At 41.9% G+C, this 20588-nt stretch overlaps 1 protein-coding gene across 2 annotated transcripts in view; it reads right to left on the bottom strand.

The window, feature by feature from the left end:
* Positions 1–18094, bottom strand: part of ero1b (endoplasmic reticulum oxidoreductase 1 beta) — a 94997-nt gene extending 76903 nt beyond the window's left edge. For both annotated transcript variants that reach the window (XM_028820925.2, XM_028820927.2), the window contains exon 1: positions 17769–18094. In XM_028820925.2, coding sequence (XP_028676758.1) covers positions 17769–17909 — 141 coding nt within the window. In that variant the 5' untranslated portion in view covers positions 17910–18094. The remainder of the gene's footprint in view (positions 1–17768) is intronic.
* Positions 18095–20588: the final 2494 nt, after the last annotated feature.

Genomic DNA, 20588 nt, shown 5'->3' with positions numbered 1-20588 from the left:
GGACTTTATTAATGCACACATAATTGAATGCTGAATCCCAGTCACTTTCACACTATGTGCCATGTGTGCTTCCGCTGCATTTGTTACATAAAATATCACCATGAGCAGCACACATTTTATTGTTTGTCTATTAGTTTTCAGAAATCCCATTAAATGTACATTTGTATGATTCTACATTGACACTAATGCATTAGGTATCATATCATTAAGGCAGCCTGCCTTATGTTTCAAGACACCATTATGAGCCGAAAGTGAATAAATGCCTTACAAATATGGAATCTTTAAAGCGCCGTCTCATAAATTTGACTTTGGAATGAATAAACAGAACAATTTATATTGTCACTGTGGTAGATTAGCCCCAGGTATAGACATAAACGCTTTCTAAAAAAAACCTGTCTTGATTTTCACTTGCCACAACTATAGCTGTAACAGCCTGAGCAGACTTCCATAATTCTCTCTAAATGGGATTTTGTTCCACATGCCAGAGGTGAGAAGGTCAGGTTATTCGTTGAGTCTAAACTGTGCCAATATGAGTAAATGCCAGTGTATTGAGCGAGTGTGCAGTGGTGTCCTGTCCAAGGTTGATTCCCATCTTGTGCTTGGTACTACTGTGATAGACATCGGCATCCTGTGTCCCTAAAATGAATAAGCAGGTTACAAAATGGAAAGACTGACAACTGCACCAACAACAATTACATTGGGAAGATGAATGCAAAATATCTGGGAGTTGTATGGGATTTTTTATTAGCCATCTTGCTAGCATTTTTAAATTCCCACATTCAACATCAAAAACACAATTTAACACTGTTTCAAGTCATGTCTGATTGGTCAATTTACAGTACCATTTTCAAATTACTCATTTTTAATTCTGAACTCACAACAAAATGGGATACGACTGAAAATAACAGAAGCCCACTTCTTCCTCCTTTTTTATTTGTCCACCTTGAAAAGAACAGAAATGCTGTCCCCGTAATATTTAGTTAAATGATGCCACATTTTTACATTTGCAGTTCCCACTATCACACACCTAACCTTATGCCTATAAAGTTAAAAAAAAAAAATTTAAAAAGTCACCTGCACCCTCAAAAACCATTCAAACCATTAATCTCCCAATCTGCTGTATCAATATACTTCAAGGTAACTAAAGCAACAAGCCTAAAAGACTATCCATGTCACAATGAAGTGCTTGACTGTGGCTAAGACCTATTGTCTATTTGCAGCACTATAGATATTCTAGGCATTAGAGGTATTATAAAATGCACCCCCCCCCCCCCGCCCCCCAACTCTGCTGTTATTTATACAATTCTAATGTTACTAGTCGGAGTACAGGCAAGTTACACAGCTTGTTCAGCATCACACAGTGATTTAATGTTTTACTTTACAAATTTACCAGATACTAACTGATAATCTTCAACATCTCATACACATTCTGAGATGGATTGAGGTATCCCAAAACAGTGCTTTTTGTTTTTTCAAGTCAGACAAATGTGGCATGTACAATATGGTTTGCAGCCATCATATTAATGTGAAATGAATGTTCGCACAGGTCTTTTACACACTGCTTTACATCTCAATCCAAGATTTGTTTGTCTACTTTTTACTGAATAAACAATGTTAAAGTACTGTCTGTTATGTTGTTGTCGCCTGAGGTTAGGTTTATCTAATATGAACACTTTACAATCATTGTAATCAATGTCCTGACATGTATAAACACAAACTTCCTTTTTTATATGACTGTAACATGGCTGGGATTTCAGTGAGCCAATACTTGCCTTCTTTAGGTACACAGTTCACAGAGGTGACTATTCAGAGATATTACCTAAATGCAGAACACACTCAACTACAAGGTTGGATGACTAGACAAACAAGTTAGCTATAGACAAAAGTTTTTGGATAATCACTATGTGCTCCTCTGACAGGGTGCTGTAATTCTCAATCAGGTTGTTTTCTTCACAGTGACACCAGGTATTCAATGTTTCTAGGGAAAAACCAAGCAAGCTAACAGTTCTTAAACAAGGAATTGCAGGAAGGCTGCCAGAAATATGTCAGTTTGTTTACGAAAAAGACATCAACTTTAACCAAAACTTTTTTCAAACATACCTTTCCCCCTGCACAATAATCAGTCAGTACAATTCCATGCAGGCCTTTTTTAAATTACTCCTGGGAGTCCAGGGGAATCAAAATGTGAAAAACATGCTATGTATGTCCAGTTGGAGAATCGCTGCAAATTGTCAGAGCATCCCCATTGCAGAATTGCTGCTGATAGTTATAGAGGCATCAAGGAAGATCGCCAGAACAATGTTGATTGCTTGATGAATGCTCAGACACAAACCACAACCCACTGCAAACCATATGTGACCCACAACCCATTGCCAGCAACCCGACACATAGTTTAAGAAACTCTGCTCTAAAGCACAAAATACATTTTTAACACAATTTTCAGCATGCCTTAAACTGGCAAATGTGCAACTGTAGACCAGCTATTTTATCATTAAAGGTATCTAATACTACTCCTTAATAATTCATGCATCTAGAGTTAATAGTTTAAAAGTTATGGCATATGGAAAAACTTGTTTTTTTTTTTAGCACAAGTACAGCCCCACTCCTTTTTTTAAAGTCTCCATATCATAGAAACATATTAAGATACAAGAATAAAATGTTGTACACTAGTTATTGGGCACAATGACATTATTTCCATTAAGTATGAAGCAAATCAGAGATGGTCAGTTGGGAACACGTTCAAAAATCTGTTGGATCTGACACGGATTGACTGTGCATTAAGATAAGTAGCTCTTATGCAAAAGCTAACTTGTACATCTTCTGCAATTCCCAGAAAAAATAATAAAAACATTTACTTACAGATCACCTTTCAGTACCAAGTATAATTCAAGGTGCTTTACAAATTGTATTATTTACACAGAATTCTGTAATCAGTTATCATTTTCCACCCTAGAGAAAGGGAAGAAAGTCAGTTTTTCATTATTTCATTTTGCGCCTCACCTAGTAAGCAACAGGAAAGCAACTTTCATCAGCACAAGGTAAGAGGCTCACACCTGTAGTACAACTATTTTGTTCCCAAATGTAGTGAGAAGTCAAGCAAAATGACACCTTTTATTGGCTAATTAAAAAGACTACAATATGCAAGCTTTCGAGGCAACTCAGGCCCCTTCTTCAGGCAAGACGACTGCAACAGCTGTTTACTCTGGCTATTGAGAATGAATAGGGTTTTGCACATATGATTAAGTGTCGACCCCATGATGGCTCAAGCACACGACGTTCTGCATTAGTAAAATTCTATCAAGACTTGTTTTTACGCTTTACATACCAGAATTGAAACTCCAAGCACTTTACTACTTATCACTGATTCTGTCAGTCTTAGTGGTCCCTGAGTATGCATTACTCTTTAATCTATTTTATTATGATGTATGCTTCAGATTAAGCTAATTAGAAGGAACTATATTAAAAGAATAAAAAGCATTTTTCTCTATGTACAGCATCAAACACAAAGGCTACTTTTTTTCCCCAAAATTAAAAAGGGCAATTTTCAGGATGAAAACAGACCTTGAAAATGCAACTCTGACATAAAAACAGCTCGTTACCATTGGCTCAGGGCTGGGCCCTTGTAAACCTGTCCAAAATAAATACACAAGATAAATAATGTTTACCTGGATAGGCTGTGCCGCCCCCATTGTGACCCTGAACTTGATTAAGCAGGTTTGAACATGATATGATATGCTGATCAGTCACAATATTAAAACCACCTGCCCAGTCATCTCCAGACAGAAGAGCAGCTTCAGCGACAGACTGCTGTCACTGTCCTGCTCCACTGACAGACTGAGAAGATCGTTCCTCCCCCAAACTATGCGACTCTTCAATTCCACCCCCATAAACATTAACATTATTACAAAATTATATTTACCTGTATTGTTATCAATCTTTAATTTAATATTGTTTTTTGTATCAGTATGCTGCTGCTGGAGTATGTGAATTTCCCCTTGAGATTAATAAAGTATCTATCTATCTATCAGTATTGTATAGCCTCATGCTGTCAAAACAGCTCTGACCCGTCAAGACATGGACTCCACAACATCTCTGAAGGTGTACTGTGATATCTGGCAACAAGACATTAACAGCAGATCCTTTAAGTCCTATAAACTGTGAAGTGGGGCCTCCATGGATCAGACTTATCCTGCATCCCACAGATGCTCAATCAGATTGAGATCTGGGAAATTTGGAAGCCAAGTCAACACTTTCAACTCTTTGCCATTGTCCTCAAACCATTCCTGAACAATTTTTGCAGTGTGGTAGGACACATTAGCCTGCCGAAAGACACCATTGCCAGCAGGGAATATCATTCCCATGAAGTGATGTACGTGGGCCTGCAACGCCAGGATCCAAGGTTTCCCAGCAGAACATTGTCCCGAGTATCATGCTGCCTTCACTGGCTTGCCTTCTTCCCATAGTGCTTGCTGCTGCTGCCATCTATTCCCCAAGCAATTGACACATACATACCTGTCTGTCCACAAGATGTACAAGAAACTGTGATTCATCAGACCAAGCCACCTTCTTCCATTGCTCCATGGTCCATTTCTAATGCTCATGTGTTCATTGTAGGTACTTTCGGCGGTGTCAGCATGGGCACACTGAACGATCTGTGGCTATGCAGCCCCAAGCACAGCAAGCTGAGTCTTATTGTGTGTTTTGACACCTTATTCTCATTGACAGCATTATGTTTTTCACCAATTTATGCTACAGTAGCTCTTTTGTGGGTTCGGACAAGACAGGCTCACCTTCGCTCCCCACAAGTATCAATGAGCCTTGGGAGCCCATGACCCTATTGTTGGTTCACGGTTTGTCCTTCCTTAAACCACCTTTGGTAGTTTCTAACCACTGCATACTGGGAACACCCAACAAGACCTGCCGTTTTAAAGATGCTCTGACCAGTCATCTAGTCACTCTAATCTGCTCCCTGCCAAAATCACTAAGATCCTCACGCTTGCCTATTTTTACTGCGTCCAACACATCACTGTCAAGAACTGGCTGTTCACTTGTTGCCTAAAATACCCCAGTCATCGACAGATGTCACTATAATGAGATAAAGATACTGTCAGCGGTTTTATTGCTGTGCCTGATCAGTATATATAATAAAAATCCAAACTTTGCAAAGCAGTATTGATCATTTAAGAAAAAAATCATGATTTTGTTTTGCATTTTTGACTTTCAGCTCTCTATTAACAAAAATATACTGGATGTGTTGTAAAGGACTATCTCCCCATCTAGGTATGATTCCTACTTGGCACCTGGTTCTGGAAGGACAGACATATCCAGGTTTATAAATATTCAATTATGCTACATTATTTGCGATCCAAGTGGTAAGGAATGAAGTGCTTAAAATTTCAAAAAAATGACATACACTGATTTGTATGTGAGATGCTCATGAGAATAAATTCTGGAATCCTTGTCTCCCATACACAGCAAAATTCAAGCCAACAATTAACTTAAACTGCACTTCTCTGTGATGTAAGAGGAAAACACTCAGGTAAACATGAAAACTCCATACAGATAGTATGCAAGACTCAAAAGGCACCATCCACTTTTAAATTGATATTGCATGATTGAGTGTGTGCCCTGTGCTTGTCCTGGGCTGGTTTCTGTCATATGAATTAAACATTTAATGGCCAATGGACATATACATGTTGTTACTGGTGATTGTTATTTCCTCTGCTTACCGGATGAGTTTATAACCTCATTTGTTGGATTGTTTTCCTTGTGTGGTTTTATTATGTGCTATTTACTGAATGCAGTGATGGTAGCAGAACATTCCAAAAGTTACCTGCAAGTTTGGATAGGTTACAATTCAGTATGTCAGCAAGCAGTCTAGTCCATAATAAAAAATAAAGAACTAAAACTAAAGCTGTTTAATACTCAATAAAAATGTAACTAGTATCACAAACTACACTCATTCTCCACGTTTCTCTACATTGATGAAATTACAGAATTCTGGAAGACAGATTTTATAAATTGCCTTATTTATAAGTAGCCAAAGTACCTGGTGTTGCCAGGGTATCCACCTTAACAAAAGGACAAGTGTCTCTGTATATCTGGGTGTCTGGCCAGTTGCTATGTCTCTCTTATGTGCCATTTGGAATGGGATACGTAAAAGCAGTGCTAACATTTATGAAGCACAAAAATTACTACATACATTACAAAACACATTCCAACAGATGGTGAACTGCATACATTAACTCTGAATACGTATGTTGAAGTCTGTAGCGATTACATAAATTACAACTCATCTTAGAGAGGTTGCATAGCATAAAGGTAAGAAAGCAAATGTGTGTGTGTTTATTAAATGTTGACTATTTTGTTATTGCTGGCTAAAATAAAAGCATCCTCCATCCATCGACTACTCTACCCCTCTATTAACTATTAATTTTGTGGTAACACCTTATTGGGTTTATATTTCTTAGTTTGCTGTGGTTTCATGAATAGCGGTTGAATCCCTTATTAATAAACTGGAAGGCTTATTGTATAACTGAACTACTGATATGACATGCAAGCTCATGCTGGTTCACCACTCTCCTAGGTTTTAATAATCCGTTGGACAGTTCTTAACCGAATTTTAGTAGTTTCAGCAATCTCTTAAGTTGTTTTCTTTGCTTGATGCAGGCCAATAATTTCACGCTTCTGAAACAGCACAACACCTTTTCCATGATCACAGGATATGTCTTCTGACATGGTTGTTTTAAGAAACGAGAAGCTACTTACTGTATCACACTTCAGTATTTATCTAATGGAAGGCTCTTACTTATTTGCTTAGTTACAGCCAGGCTGTGACTTTTTTGGGGACAGGCAGTGAGTGTGTGCGCAAAATTTCATAAACTTCCACTATGCTGTTTTGGAGTAATGTGTAGTTTTTGTCGCAATAGCCTTCCTGATATGATTCACAATGGAACTTTTGATACTTTACGAGGCTTATATTTTAAGCTGCATAAACAGTGAAATAAACAGAAAATAATATGCCAAATTCATTAACATCAGCTGAACTGTACTGGCATGATAATATGGTTTTAGCCCCAACACCCAGCCATTAAACCCCATATTTTTGATGGAACATCTGAAAGGCCTTAAAGTCTAGATTTCAAGTTATAATATCAACAGTAAAACCCATGCAGAATGTCATGAATAACAACTTCACTGTTTTGTGGTGATGCATTTTATTTCTAATCCATTTATCTCCCCAGTCCACTATTAGAGTTGGATCACCTTTATCAGACATGCAAAATTTCACCAAGAATGGTGAAGTCATTTTAGAAAAAATGCACAGCTTTTGGGTTAGCTCCCCATTATGACACCCTCAATGAATTAGTTTTGGGGTGGCATATATCCTATATTTTAAGTTGGACAAAAGGCAACCTACTTGCAAAATTTTGTAAAAATCAGCAGTGATCTTTTTGCACAATTCATGAACAAGCCAAGACAAACAAATGTGGTCCTTGCATATGAAAATGGATAAATAACATCAAACAAAAATGAAAAATTGAAGACAGTCAGTGAGTATTAGAATTTAGGTATAATATGCTTGCTTTCTCTATTTTGGTCCCTTTCAAAGTTGGTTATAACATTTTTGATTTTTCTCTTGCACTAGTACGCCACTGCCAAGTAAAAAGTTTCACACAACACCATCAACAAGTAAACAGCTACTTTCAGAAGATGTCCTCCCAACTCAAGGCCATAATTTATTAGACATAAATGGATCATGTGACAACTCTGTTTACATTAAACTTTGGACGCTCAATTTTTTTAAAACATGAAGGTTTTGATTGATTTAAAGCATTGATGACTTTTAAAATAAAAGTGCAGAGAGACAAGAGTTTACGTTACCACAAGGGAAACATCATTGCTATTGTTTATGTGGCAGACACCTAAACCTAAGCTAAAAACGTATCATAGCAGTTTACATTTTTTCCCCACATACGGGGTAAACAAAATCAGCAACTTGCTTGGGGCAAAACAATAATTTGGAGGCAGGGACTAAACAAGCAGCCATGTGATTAAGAAAGTCCAACAGCCTTACTACTTACAATAACCACAGACACAACAGGCCAGAGTGAAATGCAGTCTGTAGGATATCTGCTAAATTGGACATTTTCAAAGTAAGTTATCCTGAAATGTCTTGGGAAAAATCGCCCGAAGCAGGAAAACAATCACTTAAATAGTTCTTGCTTCTGCATTGCTAATGATGAGCCACTGAAACTGACAATAGTAATATTTTGTAAAATTATACTGTTACTAGTCTAAGACGTTCTCATTCAGAAGGTCGTTTAAAAATATATCCCTTTGATCTTAATTTGTGAGAGTCAATATTGTGGTTATGCTTCTTTCTTATATTTCTATACTGTAATCTATATATTTATACAAATAGATTCTGTAAAGAAAAAAAATTCCCCTGGGTACAAAATAAAGTTTTTTTTTTAAATAATTTATTATTTCCTGTTTAGTTAAAATGTTGAAATTTGATAAGCTGGTAAACACAGATCAGTAGCAATCCGCTAACAATGGACATTTCAATTTACCAATATTTAGGGGTACCCCCCCCACCCTCATCAGAAAAATTAAATATCCCAAAATATCAAGGCAACAATATTTGAGATACAACTGGTTACATTTCTTTTGTTTTTCCAGTTGGAGCAAAGGCTATTGAAGTGACTTGCTTGTCATTACAGTGTCAGTAGCATGATTTGAACCCATAACCTTAGGTTTTGAAGTAATAGGCCAAAAGCCTTAAAATTACACCACACTGCCTACCAATAATACTAGTCCTTGGTATAAAAAAAGAAAAAACACACTACAAATATGGTATACAGAACAGCAGTTAGTAATTTATATAGTACTCCTGATGCACCCAATTAACCTATAATCGAGACCCATTTACCACAGCTAGTTATCCATAATTTAGCAGGAGTAGTACTAAAACACAACCAACACATTGGACAGCACATTCCTGTTTTTATTTAAAAAATTACTTGAAATCTAATATTTATTTATTTTTATTTATGACAGTGACAAACTAACTACCCATTCATCTTTGTCACTCACTCTGTCCAGTTTAAGGTAACAGTTGTCTCAGAAGCAGTGATCAAAAGGCAAAAACCAGCCCTGGATGGGGCACACTAACACATGCATACGCACAAACACAATATCCATGTTCTACAAGCATTATTTCTAAAAACTGTGACACTGGATGCAAGGCAGGCCACAGCAACATAAATTAATGAGCCTTACAGCTGCCATCTGTTCCTGCATACATCATCTTTGTAAAATGACATAAAAGTTAAACAGTATTAAAAAAACAGCCACAGCATAAATGGGAAAATAGGAAAGGAATAACAGAACAAATGCATCTTCTTTCAGAAACTCATTTTCCTGCTTTTTTTTTTCTTCTAGCCTCAGTCTTTTGGTACTGCATTACATAACTGTAGATCCTGTACATATCTGGCAAAAGAGAATATCAATATTAAAAAAGAAAGTAGCAAAGAAAGAAATCCATAAAGACAAAGTAAATTACTGAACCAACGTATTATGACATGTACAGGATGCTGTTACAGCCTTTCAAGTGAGGTGGCTCTCCCAACTTGCTAGATTGCAAAGAGTATTTTACTTCTCGCTTCTTGGCTCCATCCTTGCTATCAAATTTACCTCCCACCTTTGCTGATCTTAACGTGTCTTCTGGCCCAGCCAGAGCACAGTGGCACCTGGAGAGGCATGAGAACTGTGATCACTGTAAAGCAAATCAAACAATCAGGTCTGCTCTTGAGCTGTTTGGCCTTGCCAAAAGGCAGACTGTAACCTTCTATCATTTCTTGTTTGGTCTACAACTTTATCCAAGGCAACTTACAACATTTGAGGTCTTATTTTGTTACATTTCTCTTGCTTTCCATTTGGAGCGCAGTAAAGTGAAGTGACTTGCTCATGGTCACACAATGTTAAGAGCATGGTTTGAACCCATAATCTCAGGGTTTGATGTCCAGAGCCTTAACTACAACACCACACTGCCTGTCAATATGTTTGGTACCACTGAGGATCATGAGAAATGTTACCTAAGATTTTCCAGAAGCAATCTCAATCATAAAAGTAGACTTCTGGTTCCAATGGTAGCTTCCATGAGGCCAGAGATTATTTAGCTCATTCCATCCCCTAAGGCAAATTAATATACCATGTAATCCCTGGCAGCAGTCCACCCTCTAACTAGTAACCACAGATATCCCCCACTATATCCTGACCATTGTTTAGGTGTCAAAATATCATCCTGGAGACACACCATTCCAGACACTTTCTTCATTAGTAACCAAATACTGCTGCTAACTGAACATTTCTTTGCATTAATATTAGATTACTTACTTTTTACAATTTGAAACTCGTTTTATTTTCCAGTTAACCGCTCCATTAACAGTAGTAAATGTTGACTACTGTATATACTGACGTATAAGTCAGGTCTTGAAACCCAAAAAATCAATCATAAAGTCAGACCCCGACTTGTACACCCATTCCAAAATGCTACACTTTCATTTTTTTTTTTTTCCACATTTCTTTGCCTCCTCCAATCTCACACTAGTTTCTCAGATGCATTGAATTTTGTTGCAGCAGCGCAGTTACCAATTTCTTTCGATACTTCAACAACGTTTAATTTAAAACCAGCTTCATATTTTCTTCTGATCGAACGCTCCATCATAGATAAACGATGCTCTTACGATACAGGTGTATGACATAAAAAACACAAAACAGTGCAAACGTCGCTTCGGAATAGTTTGGGTATTACTGTGTGGTCACTTAGGCCCAATAGAGAGACAGAGAGAGGTTAGGAGCACACACTAATACAGCGCATTGCCGCTCCCACGTAGAAAAAAAAGGCCGTGTGCTCCGTGGTTACTCTCTCAGGTGGGCATTAGCATATCATAATCTCTTGGACCAATAGAGTGAGTTTTCCACATTCAACTTATACGACTGACATTATAATATACCAGAAATTATACTGTAAAATCAAGTCCTGACTTATCCGCGGGAGAACTTATCCGTGAGTATATACGGTAATTTGGAAAGTGCCTGTACAGAGAACCTGCAAGTCAAGTCGGGAAGCATGCACTGGCACAGTTCGTTGATGCACCCACTGCACGATGAAACAACTCGGGATCCCAGCTGGCAACCTCCCAGGCAGACATGCGGTGCAGTCCCACCCTCCGGAAATGACCCTTTATCTGCCACAGCCATGTGTTACGTGGGCGATCCCTTGGCCCAGTCCAGCCACTTGGGTCCCCAACATTGAGGATCTTACAAGCTGGATCACCCTCTGGGAAATGCGCCACATGGCCGTAGTGCCATTACTGACGTTCCCTCACAATGGAGGTAATGTACCTCATTCAGGACTCCATGAGCAACTGCTCATTCGACACAAAGTCAAACCAACGGTACCCAAGGATTCCCCAAAGAGACACAGTACCAAAGGAGTCCAGTGTTCATCTCAGGTCACTGGATAGCATCCATGTCTCACAACCATATAGCAAGATAGGAAGCACCAGGACTCTAAAGACTTGGACCTTTGTCCTTTTGCATAGATATCAGGAGAGCCACACACCCCTTTCCAGCGACCTCATGCCCCCCCCCCAAACCCCCCCCCCATGCTCTCCCAATCCGTCTACTGCCTTCATAGGAAGAGTCACCAGAGACATGAATATCACTGCCAAGGTAAGTAAACCTTTCAACAAGGTCGACACTCTCTCCGCAGACAGACACACTGATGATGGCCGTGCCCAAGAAGTCATTAAAGGCCTGGATCTTGGTTTTTATCCAGAACACTCGCAAGCCCAGACCCTCCGACTCCTCGCTCAGTCTTTCGACAGCCCCGATCAGAGCCTCCATTTACTCCGTGACGATCACAGCATCGTCAGCAAAGTCAAGATCCTTGAATCTTTCTTCACCAACAGATGCGCCACAGCCGCTGGACCCCATGACCTTGCCCAACACCCAGTCCATACAAGCATTGAACAGAGTAGGAGCAAGAACACACCCCTGATGAACCCCAGAATCAACTGGGAAAAACACAGAGGTTCTGCCTCCACTCTGCACAGCACTCACAGTACCAGTGTATAGGCTAGCCATGATATCCAGCAACCTCGAGGGGTCCCACGAACCCTCAGGATGTCCCACCGGGCAGCTCGATCAACTGAGTCGAACGTTTTACGAAAATCAATAAAGGCTGCAAAGAAACTCTGCCGATAATCGCGTTTACGCTCCATGAAAACTCTCAGTGCCAGGATGTGGTAGACGGTAGACTTCTTAAGAGTAAAACCAGACTGTTCTGGTCGCTGGTAAGTGAGCAAGTGATCACGGATCCTATTGAGGACAACCCTAGCAAGGAGAGCAGTGTTATCCCCCTGTAGTTGCTGCAATCTAGGTGATCATCCTTCCCTTTCCAGATAGGGACAAGTCCCTTTTTCCAGTCAGTTGGGATGATGCCAGTCTCCCAAATGGAAGCAAAGATTGCTTGCAATGCCAGGAGGACAGCCTTACCACAAGCCTGAAGAAGTTCACCCCGGATACCACAGATCCCTGCAGCCTTTCCTCCCCTCAGCTGGTTCAACACCTGTGCAATTTCAGTGAGATTGGGTGGTTCACAGCTAATTGGAGGATCTGCCTCAAGAACCATGGACCCAGAGATGTCCAACATCCTAGCTGGAGTATCAGCTTTGAACAACTGCTCAAAGTAGCCAGCCCAGCGGGTCACAACTGCAGTGTCATCCATAAGGACCGTTCCATCAGCCACCCTGACTGCGATTATCCCAGGAACACATTCAGATGTGTGTAATGCTTCAGTTTGTCTAAAAGCATGACATGGGTCGCTAGACCACGGATGGTGTGTCACTTGCTCACAGATTCCTCTAACAAATGGCTCTTTATCTGCCCTCAGAGCCCTTGATGCTGTCCCTCTCAGTTCCCGGTACAGAGTAGATTTGTCATTGAGCCATGTGCTGCGACTCCTCTTGATGATATCCAGGGTGCCCTGCGAGATGAAACACCTCCTTTTGGGAAAACCGGTAACACCAACACAACCCTCGGCAACCTTCAGGGTCTTCTCACAGAAGGTCTCCCACATCACATTAGGATCGGCAGTCACACCCGAATCTGCAAGTTCCTCACACAAACTGCGAGCAAACTCATTAGAAACAGCCTGGTCTTGGAGTCTGGCCAAGTCCAGGTTCATTTTCCTAGTAGATGGTAACCTACTGGACCTAAGCTGGATCCTAGGAGTAGCAACAACAAGTCTGTGGTTAGAATTCACAAATTGGGCACTTCTGTAGACCCTGCCCTGCAAAAGCCTCCAGCGTCTGCCCATGAGGATGTGATCGATCTCCTTCACCACACCACCAGTATTGCAGTACCAAGTTGAATGATGCGGTTCTGGGCGCTGGAACCAGGATCCAGCGATTTGCAGCCCCTGACCTTTTGCAAAGTCAAGGAACATGGAGCCACTTTCACCACAGTCACCAGACCCATGGGGACTGAGACAATCCTCATAGCCAGCCCTGTTAGTGCCAGTGGCTGCAATGAAGTCACCCATGACCAGATGAGTGTCACCTCGTGGGCACCCATCAACCAGCCGCTGCAAATGTACAGAATTTGAGTCTGACATCCCTGGTTTGGGGGGGATAGTTAATCAATAAATAGCACCTTTCAGAAAAAGCATCATAATGAAAACCAACCTCCATGTCACTCAGTACAGCTGGTGACTCTCTTTGCATTTAGGATGTCAGATAACATAATTAGAAATGGTGGATTACATGACTAACTTCTCTGGAAAGTTTCAAATTTTCAAAGACCGTGAAATTCACCATAATTAGGCAGGCAGTTAACATGATGCCTGACACTGCTGGTGGCCATTCAAATGTCTTCTAGGTAATGCGAGTTCAGACGTACTGTCCACCCATCCTTTTTCTTCTTCTATTCTGTACTGGAATTGGACAGATGGCTCACGTTTCTGTTTTTGCAGTCCAGAATACCCACTTTTCTTTTGTCAGTGTGGCTGCATTATTTGCCCTGTATGTTTGTCTCAGCATTCACTGGTTATTACCTTGCATATGAGCCCAGCCCTATGACTTAAAGAAATACTCTTCCCAAAAACAATATATACATTTTATATATATATATATATATATATATATATATATGTTACTCAGCCCATGTAGTTTGCAGTACTGGACAATAAAAAAATTAACCTCACATATTACACAGAAAAATTTTGATAGAATGGGACCCATATTAACCAGCACCGGACAACAAAAAAATAACAAATATTTCCATGAAAAAAATCTCAGGTTACTGACGTTGCACATTCCACACATCAAGTCATCCAGTCGTATGCTTACTACATTCAAAACACATGTATTTTTTGTTAAAATATTGTTAAATACATTCATTTGAAAAATTTAACAGGAAGCTCCTTCACATGGAAACTTGCTTTTGAAATCTGAATCAATTCAAAAACCACGATTCCATGTGAAGTGGATTACTTTCATTTTCCAGTGTGTTAACTGCAATGCATGTGCATGTGCATGTGATGCATTTCTTTTTGACATGGTTTTATCATATCATAGTTAGAAACATATCAAGCAACCGATTGACAGAAATTTTACTACAGTACACAATTTTGGGGTCAGTTTAAAATGTACTTTACATTTTGATTAATGTCCATCAATCACGCATCATAGCTAAAAGCAAAGCGAACATATTGCCTTTTGCTTAGCAGTTGCTCTGAGTGTACTGCATTTTGTTTCATGACCACACATCACTTGTGCAAAGGCTGAATGTAACCAAATTACACCAAAATGCAAAAGGGTGTCAACAGTTGGGGCAAGAGGCATTCCACTTCCAAACATTTGTGTTCCCGCAGCAAGCCTAAGTGTCATCAATGACGAGTGAGTAACCAAAACGGTGAGAAGTACAGTGGTGTGAAAAACTATTTGCCCCCTTCCTGATTTCTTATTCTTTTGCATGTTTGTCACACAAAATGTTTCTGATCATCAAACACATTTAACCATTAGTCAAATATAACACAAGTAAACACAAAATGCAGTTTTTAAATGATGGTTTTTATTATTTAGGGAGAAAAAAAATCCAAACCTACATGGCCCTGTGTGAAAAAGTAATTGCCCCCTTGTTAAAAAATAACCTAACTGTGGTGTATCACACCTGAGTTCAATTTCCGTAGCCACCCCCAGGCCTGATTACTGCCACACCTGTTTCAATCAAGAAATCACTTAAATAGGAGCTGCCTGACACAGAGAAGTAGACCAAAAGCACCTCAAAAGCTAGACATCATGCCAAGATCCAAAGAAATTCAGGAACAAATGAGAACAGAAGTAATTGAGATCTATCAGTCTGGTAAAAGTTATAAAGCCATTTCTAAAGCTTTGGGACTCCAGCGAACCACAGTGAGAGCCATTATCCACAAATGGCAAAAACATGGAACAGTGGTGAACCCTCCCAGGAGTAGCCGGCCGACCAAAATTACCCCAAGAGCGCAGAGACGACTCATCCGAGAGGTCACAAAAGACCCCAGGACAACGTCTAAAGAACTGCAGGCCTCACTTGCCTCAATTAAGGTCAGTGTTCACGACTCCACCATAAGAAAGAGACTGGGCAAAAACGGCCTGCATGGCAGATTTCCAAGATGCAAACCACTGTTAAGCAAAAAGAACATTAGGGCTCGTCTCAATTTTGCTAAGAAACATCTCAATGATTGCCAAGACTTTTGGGAAAATACCTTGTGGACTGATGAGACAAAAGTTGAACTTTTTGGAAGACAAATGTCCCGTTACATCTGGCGTAAAAGGAACACAGCATTTCAGAAAAAGAACATCATACCAACAGTAAAATATGGTGGTGGTAGTGTGATGGTCTGGGGTTGTTTTGCTGCTTCAGGACCTGGAAGGCTTGCTGTGATAGATGGAACCATGAATTCTACTGTCTACCAAAAAATCCTGAAGGAGAATGTCCGGCCATCTGTTCGTCAACTCAAGCTGAAGCGATCTTGGGTGCTGCAACAGGACAATGACTCAAAACACACCAGCAAATCCACCTCTGAATGGCTGAAGAAAAACAAAATGAAGACTTTGGAGTGGCCTAGTCAAAGTCCTGACCTGAATCCAATTGAGATGCTATGGCATGACCTTAAAAAGGCGGTTCATGCTAGAAAACCCTCAAATAAAGCTGAATTACAACAATTTTGCAAAGATGAGTGGGCCAAAATTCCTCCAGAGCGCTGTAAAAGACTCATTGCAAGTTATCGCAAACGCTTGATTGCAGTTATTGCTGCTAAGGGTGGCCCAACCAGTTATTAGGTTCAGGGGGCAATTACTTTTTCACACAGGGCCATGTAGGTTTGGATTTTTTTTTCTCCCTAAATAATAAAAACCACCATTTACAAACTGCATTTTGTGTTTACTTGTGTTATATTTGACTAAGGGTTAAATGTGTTTGATGATCAGAAACATTTTGTGTGACAAACATGCAAAAGAATAAGAAATCAGGAAGGGGGCAAATAGTTTTTCACACCACTGTATGCTTTAGGTCTCAATCAAAAACTGTCTAATACTGCATTATGTTTGCCTTATCTCATGTTGTTCCATTCTTCTTTAGATAGTTGTGACCGATATGTTAAGACGTTTGGCAAAGTCAGTACCGTCATCCCCATCTGCAAGTACTTATGAACCATACTTAAGGGAATATCCGTGTACAAATGCTAGGACTGAGGAGCTACATAACTGTATGATGCAGCTCTTTGAGACATTAGCTCTGAAATACGTTCAAAGGATATTAGAAACTCTACTCCTGTTGCTGCTTCTGTTACACCAGTTCTTTCCAGCATTTAGCTGACAAGGAAGAGAATTAAATTTTCATTTACATCACCAGCTTCTACCTGTTTAATGAGACGACAGATTCTGTTTTATTTAGCTCCCCATTTCCCAATTTTAGCTCCGGGAGAACATGAGATTGGTCTAACCGCCACTGCCTGCAAAAGGTATGATGTAGGTCACCGAATGCCCTCTATTCAGATAACTCTCCCCCCAACCCTAAAATTTACCACAGTGCAACCGGGTATTAGACGGGCGTTATATGACTGACCTTCTTGATACTGCGGGCTACAATTACTCTGTTGTGGGAATACACTCGTGATTGAAACACCCCTTAATTCAACTGTTGACGCTGATTGGTAATTTGATTTAATTCATTTTTGGCATGATTAATGCCTGGTCTTGAATCAAAATGTAATACGTTTGCTTTTGGATAAGACATGCGACCTATGACGTGAATTAAAATGCAATGCACTTTGGTATAACATTTTAAACTGACAAGAAAATCGTGTACTGTACCTCAGTGAAAAGCAATTGGTCACTTGGTTGATGTGTTTATAATAATGACGCGAATAACCGTGCCCAAATTTAATACGCCGTGTGCATATGCACTGAATTGCAATGTAGTTAACACGATGGATTGAATTTAATTTTAGCACGAATAATATTCCATATTAAACGGTTTTGATAGGGAGGCAGAAAGGACTTTTCCGTTTGTGAATTTCCCCTTGGGATTAATAAAGTATCTATCTATCTAGGACCTGCGCGTAACAAGCGTACGCATGTGACGTAAACAAAAAGTGACAGGAGAAATTGGCAGGCAACTTCGGTAGCCACGTCTTTGGGCAGACGAACACTTACGTGACAGAAACAGCTCTGCTCCGGGCTGTAATACTCGCTGTGCTGGGCGCTGGACCGAATGTTGCTGAGCCAAGTGAAAGCAAAATGGGCAGCCAGAAGTACCGATACGGTGACTCCAGCTCTCGATGCAGCGTTTACCATTCCGAATTCGAAGTAGGCCCAAAGCAGCGGCAAAAAAAACTCTTCTCTCCACGACGACACCTGCTTGGGTGTATCGTAGAATGCAGGGGTGCACCGTTTGGTCAGTCTGACAGCGCTGCTGAAGCGTCTTGTCGCAAGGAATGTCGAGCCGGCCGCTTGCAAACAAACGCGAGTCGACGAGCGACAGAGGGATGCCGTTCTGACCACACAACAAAGGCACAGCGCCCTTAGCGGCGGAAGGGAGATGTGACTCACAGCCTAAAAACACTCTATTGAAGAACAAGGCGTTTCAGATGCAGCTCCAATTGGGAGATAATAGAGATAGCGTTTCAGAATCACGATATATTATGTGTTCAAAAATTAACCAGCTGGTCGATCAGATCAGGTCGAATAAAATTATATATTGCATGGACTAGGAGGTAGACTGAAAATTTTCCTTCCATGCACATTAAAAAGTACCTTCATTCAAATCAGTTTCAATTTTACTGACGCAAGAAGAAAATTTAGTTTGTCAGCAGCTTTTACAGAGGGACAACGACATAAACTCTGGCAAGCACAAGGCTGCTCGAAGGATCAGTGCTTGGTCATCTTCTCCTCTCCTCCTTACAAGGCCCTCTGATTCTATCCCATGGTTTCTCCTATCCCCTTCTCGAACTGCCACCTTATCGTGGTGGAGGGGTTTGCGTGACCCAATGATCCTAGGAGCTCTGTTGTCCGGGGCTTTATGCCCCTGGTAGGGCCACCCAAGGCAAACTGGTCCTAGGTGAGGGATGAGACAGTGCGGTTCAACAGACCTTCTATGATGAATAAAAAATTTGGACGGTGTTTTCCCTCGCCCGGACGTGGGTCACCGGGGCCCCCCTCTGGAGCCAGGCCTGGAGGTGGGGCTCGATGGTGAGCGCCTGGTGGCCGGGCTTGCACCCATGGGGCTCGGCCGGGCACAGCCCGAAGAGGCAACATGGGTCCCCCTTCCCATGGGCTCACCACCTATGGGAGGGGCCAAGGAGGTCAGGTGCAGTGTGAGTTGGGTGGTGGCCGAAGGCGGGGACCTTGGCGGTCCGATCCTCGGCTACAGAAGCTGGCTCTTGGGACGTGGAATGTCACCTCTCTGAAGGGGAAGGAGCCTGAGCTAGTGCGCGAGGTTGAGAGGTTCCGGCTATATATAGTCGAGCTCACCTCGACACACAGCTTGGACTCTGGAACCAGTCTCTTTGAGAGGGGCTGGACTCTCTACCATTCTGGAGTTGCCCCTGGTGAGAGCCGCAGAGCGGGTGTGGGCATACTTATTGTCCCCCAACTTGAAGCCTGTACATTGGGGTTTACCCCGGTGGACAAGAGGGTAGCCTCCCTCCACCTTCGGGTGGGGGGACGGGTACTAACTGTTGTTTGTGCGTATGCACCGAACAGTAGTTTGGAATACCCACCCTTTTTGGAGTCCCTGGAGGGGGTGCTAGAGGGCATACCTTCTGGGGACTCCCTCGTACTGGTGGGAGACTTCAATGTTCATGTGGGCAATGACAGTGAGACCTGGAAGGGCGTGATTGGGAGGAATGGCCCCCCTGATCTGAACCCGAGCGGTGTTTTGTTATTGGACTTCTGTGCTCGTCACGGATTGTCCATAACGAACACCATGTTCAAGCATAGGGGTGTTCATATGTGCACTTGGCACCAGGACACCCTAGGCCTCAGTTCGATGATCGACTTTGTGGTCGTGTCGTCGGACTTGCGGCCACATGTCTTGGACACTCGGGTGAAGAGAGGGGCGGAGCTGTCAACTGATCACCACCTGGTGGTGAGTTGGCTTCGATGGTGGGGGAGGATGCCGGTCAGGCCTGGTAGGCCCAAACGTGTTATGAGGTTCTGCTGGGAACGTCTGGCAGAGCCCCCTGTCAGAAGTAGCTTCTACTCCCACCTCCGGCAGAACTTCGACCATGTCCCGAGGGAGGTGGGGGACATTGAGTCCGAATGGGCCATGTTCCGTGCCTCTATTGTTGAGGCGGTTGACTGGAGCTGTGGCCGTAAGGTGGTCGGTGCCTGTCTTGGCGGCAATCCCCGAACCAGTTGGTGGACACTGGCGGTGAGGGATGCTGTCAAGCTGAAGAAGGAGTCCTACAGGACCCTTTTGTCCTGTGGGACTCTGGAGGCAGCTGATAGGTACCGGCAGACCAAGTGGAATGCAGCTTTGGTGGTTGCTGAGGCAAAAACTCGGGCATGGGAGGAGTTCAGGGAGGCCATGGAGAACGACTTTCGGACGGCTTCAAGGAGATTCTGGTCCACCATCCGGCATCTCAGGAGGGGAAGCAGTGCAGTGTCAACACTGTATATGGTGGGGATGATGCGCTGCTGACCTCGACTCGAGACATTGTGGGTCGGTGGGGGGAATACTTCGAAGACCTCCTCAATCCCACTAACATGCCTTCCAATGAGAAAGCAGAGCCTGGGGAATCGGACGTGGGCTCCCCCATCTCTGGGACTGAGGTCACCGAGGTGGTCAAAAAACTCCTTGGTGGCAGGGCCCCGGGGGTGGATGAGATACGCCAGAAGTTCCTCAAGGCTCTGGATGTTGTAGGGCTGTCTTGGTTGACACGTCTTTGCAACATCGCATGGACATCAGGGACAGTGCCTCTGGATTGGCAGACCGGGGTGGTGGTCCCCCTCTTTAAGAAGGTGGATTGGAGG

This window comes from Erpetoichthys calabaricus, chromosome 15 (genome assembly GCF_900747795.2).
Source record: "Erpetoichthys calabaricus chromosome 15, fErpCal1.3, whole genome shotgun sequence".
Classification (NCBI taxonomy): Eukaryota; Metazoa; Chordata; class Cladistia; order Polypteriformes; family Polypteridae; genus Erpetoichthys; species Erpetoichthys calabaricus.
Note: the sequence above shows the minus strand (reverse complement) of the source record. Positions and strands in the feature narration are given on the sequence as shown.